The sequence below is a fragment of the Sphaeramia orbicularis genome, chromosome 15 (genome assembly GCF_902148855.1).
Source record: "Sphaeramia orbicularis chromosome 15, fSphaOr1.1, whole genome shotgun sequence".
NCBI lineage: Eukaryota > Metazoa > Chordata > Actinopteri > Kurtiformes > Apogonidae > Sphaeramia > Sphaeramia orbicularis.
Genome location: NC_043971.1, coordinates 29,136,036 through 29,139,243, shown reverse-complemented (window position 1 = coordinate 29,139,243; position 3,208 = coordinate 29,136,036). Strand labels below are relative to the sequence as shown.

General features: G+C 36.8%; 1 protein-coding gene across 2 annotated transcripts; it reads right to left on the bottom strand.

Annotated features, from left to right (window-relative positions):
* Nucleotides 1–400: 400 nt before the first annotated feature.
* LOC115434738 (zinc finger protein 394-like) lies at nt 401–2,998 on the bottom strand. 2 transcript variants are annotated; one of them, XM_030156830.1, is made up of 3 exons: nt 2,559–2,998; nt 1,322–1,524; nt 401–1,282 (listed from the first exon to the last, which is right to left on the bottom strand). In XM_030156830.1, the coding sequence occupies exons 1-3, from the start codon at nt 2,728–2,730 to the stop codon at nt 530–532; spliced, it is 1,128 nt and encodes a 375-aa protein (XP_030012690.1). In that variant the 5' UTR covers nt 2,731–2,998; the 3' UTR covers nt 401–529. The 2 variants fall into 2 exon arrangements, with proteins under 2 accessions (XP_030012690.1, XP_030012689.1); XM_030156829.1 differs by having other exon boundaries at nt 401–1,524.
* Between the last annotated feature and the right edge of the window lie 210 nt (nt 2,999–3,208).

Genomic DNA, 3,208 nt, shown 5'->3' with positions numbered 1-3,208 from the left:
CATTTTTTTCAGACATCATATGTGACATTCCTCCTTCTAGGTTGCTGCTGTACATGCACAGATTTACTAGTCATGTAAAAAAAAAAAAAAAAAAAAAAAAAAAAGATTTTTGTTTTCTAAAACGAATATAAATTCTTTGAATGTAATAATTTGAGGCTGCGAATTTAGCAAATACACTTCAAACATTTATTAAATTGATGTAACACTTTTTATACACCTTGTGCTATTTTGTAGGCCTTCTATTACTTTAGTAAATGTTATGATAGTAATTAAATTCACAAAGTACTACTTTTTTTTTTCAAAGATAATGACGTTATCCTGAAATATGTTAAATGTTATCAGAACATAACAGTCAATTAACAATACTGTCCCATAAGTTGAATGACGACAGAGATAGTTATTTTCAGAAACAGTACTTTTATTAATTTATATAGTGTTACTTTAGTGCAAAAAGCCCACTTCTGTTGAATGTGAGTGTTTTAGCTTTGTCAAAGACTATAGCGACAGGTTTCTGCAGCATTTACAGACCTCAAAGTTTCTGAGCGTGACTACGTAAATGATGTTTTAGGTGCGTACTCTGTTGAAATCCTCGACCACAGACGTCACACTGGTATGGTCTCTCTCCTGTGTGGCTTCTCATGTGCTTAATCAGATGGCTGCTATGTGTGAAGCTTTTACAACACAAAGAGCAGCCGAAGGGTTTCTCCCCCGTGTGTTTCCTCATGTGTACCTTTAAGTCTGCCTTTCGGCTGCATCCTTTCCCACATACATTGCAGCGGTGCAATTTTTCCCCCGTGTGGCTGATCATGTGTTCAGTCAGAGCACTCATACGCTTACACTGTTTACCACAAATACAACAAACTTTCATGGCCTTGTAAGACTTAAGGTGAGCGTGAAGGTTGTCTGAGGAATCAAAGGTCTTTCCACACACTGCACAGGCGACGTCCGTCTCCTTTGAATGCATGCGAAAAGCGTGATTTATCAAGTACTGACGGGAGGAAAAAGATTTGTCACATAAACAGCAGTGGTGATCAGTTGTAAGTGGATTTAGATGAGAGTTCTCCATGGATTCAATGGAAGTCACACAGGAAGTCTGACTTCGATGTGTCAGGTGTGATGTGGTCAAACATGTGGCAGCTCTTTGAATTTTATTACCATTTTGCAGTCTTTCATCATGGACCAGAGGTTTTACAGATGGAACTGAGCTGTGTGGCAGCACATACTGCACATTTTTACTGCCCAGTAAGTCCTGCAAATGTTGCTCTATTTCACTGTTTTGAGTCTGTGCATGAGAAGCTGGTTCATTATTGGGATGTGAAGCAGAGAAATGAAGTGGATTACGGTTGGCATCTTCAAAATCCTGAGCCTGGTCGTCTTCCTCCTGGCTAGACCAAAGTTCCTGACTTTCCTCTTTAATGTGTGGTAGCACTGAGTCTCTCCCATCCACACTGAGGCTTTCTTCCTGCTCATGCTGATGCTGCTCAGGAGGAATTTCATCATTACTAATGTAAGTCTGTGATGAACCTGGAGAAAAAAGAAAGAGGAGAGAGAGATTTTAAACTGATCAAAACCAAAATAAAGAAACAGAAAGTAATACTGGTATTGGCATTATTTTTATTTAATATTGGCATCAGCATCAGCTATCAGCCAAAATCTTGATTTTTTTGTAGCTGGTGTATTCCTACTTTTCAAAGACTGATGATATTATTTCTATTTCCATTCACAACTGTTTGAAAGTTACATAGTCTCAAATTCTATTTTCTGAGGATTGTCAAAATAGACATCCAAAGATTTAAAAAAAAAAAAAAAAAAGGTTTCTAAATTTTTCTTCATTATCTTTTTTCTCCTTTTTTTTTTTTTTTTTTTTTAAATTTAGGCATTTTATGACAGACAACATTCAGGGACCTAAACAACTAATATAAGTGATTTCACAGAGATCTACTACTACTACAGTAGCCCAAATTATATTCTGAAAGTTTTTCAAAACTTTTGATTATTTTACGTAATTTCATGCCTTTTACTGGATTTTCCACAACTGTGGCGACTCTTTTATTTACTTAAACATGCAATCAACAAACAGCAGCAGTACTGATTTTAAACATTTGTCTCTGTCACATGAACCTGTATCATTATTTAAGTGTACAGAGCTTTAATAAGACGTCGGTTTAGGATCTTCTAAACTGCATAAAACGTGGCATTTTTCCTTGATATTAAAAGCCAAGTTGTTACTTTATTGTCTGTAGATGAGAGCTCAAGGTATCACTACAATTAATGAACAGAGGGAAATGACATGAATAGAAATCATTCTTTCGACTTTTTCACTTATAAATATAAATATCTGATATGATAAAAAAAAAAAAATTGTCATTTCCTGCTTTATTCGTATCTAATGGATTTGCAGGTCCAATATCTTTTGTATGATCATTGAATTCAGAATGTCAGAGGACAGATACAAGGAAAACTGGGGGCAGTGTGAAGCCATGCTTTCTGCAAGGTGGTACTCTGAAACCTATTAACTACCTCGTAGTTTCTTAACATAAAATGAACATTTAACAGACCTGTGTTGTGTTTTGACTGTAGTAGCCCTCTGAGTCGCTCAATCTCCTGCTGGCGGCTGGAAGCCTCCTCTTCATATTTTGCTATTGTTCGCTCAAAAACTTGAACTATTTCCTCAACAGCCGCCGTAAGCCTCTCGTTTACAAACACTTTGAAAAACAGCTGAGTGGACATTATAGTATTATAACTCTCACACCTCTGAGGTCTCTCTGTCTGGTGTAAATACTACCTCAGTTTTTATGGCTAATGCTAGCTGACAGGCTACGGAAGTAATAAACAAACGGAGAATTTGGGAGACGCAGGATGGTAGGGGAAGGTACCGCCTTTCTTGTATCTGATTGGCTAGAAAGGCTCTTCTCCGATTGGCTACTTGATCTGGCAGTTAACTCACATGCAGGGCAGGCTGTCAGCTGCCACTCAAACTGTCAGGCACCAACAGATGTTCATCACCGACAATAGTAATAATAATAATAATATTCTATAACTGGTTCTTGTTTTATTCTAATATACATTCATACACTAGGAGGCAGTCAACTGAGTCAATCTAATATCAAATTCAGACTTTCCACATTATGACATACCAAACCCTCAATGATATGGAAGCAATTACTTACCATAATCTAAATTAAAATGCATTTGCAGAAATGCTTTT

What these genes read in the sequence shown, in the direction of transcription:
- LOC115434738 (XM_030156829.1), bottom strand. Translation starts at nt 2,730, where the DNA reads ATGTCCACTCAGCTGTTTTTCAAAGTGTTTGTAAACGAGAGGCTTACG. An exon ending in ACAGTCAAAACACAACACAG is followed by an intron (nt 1,525 to 2,558) that starts GTCTGTTAAATG and finishes TTTTTTCTCCAG; the next exon opens with GTTCATCACAGACTTACATT.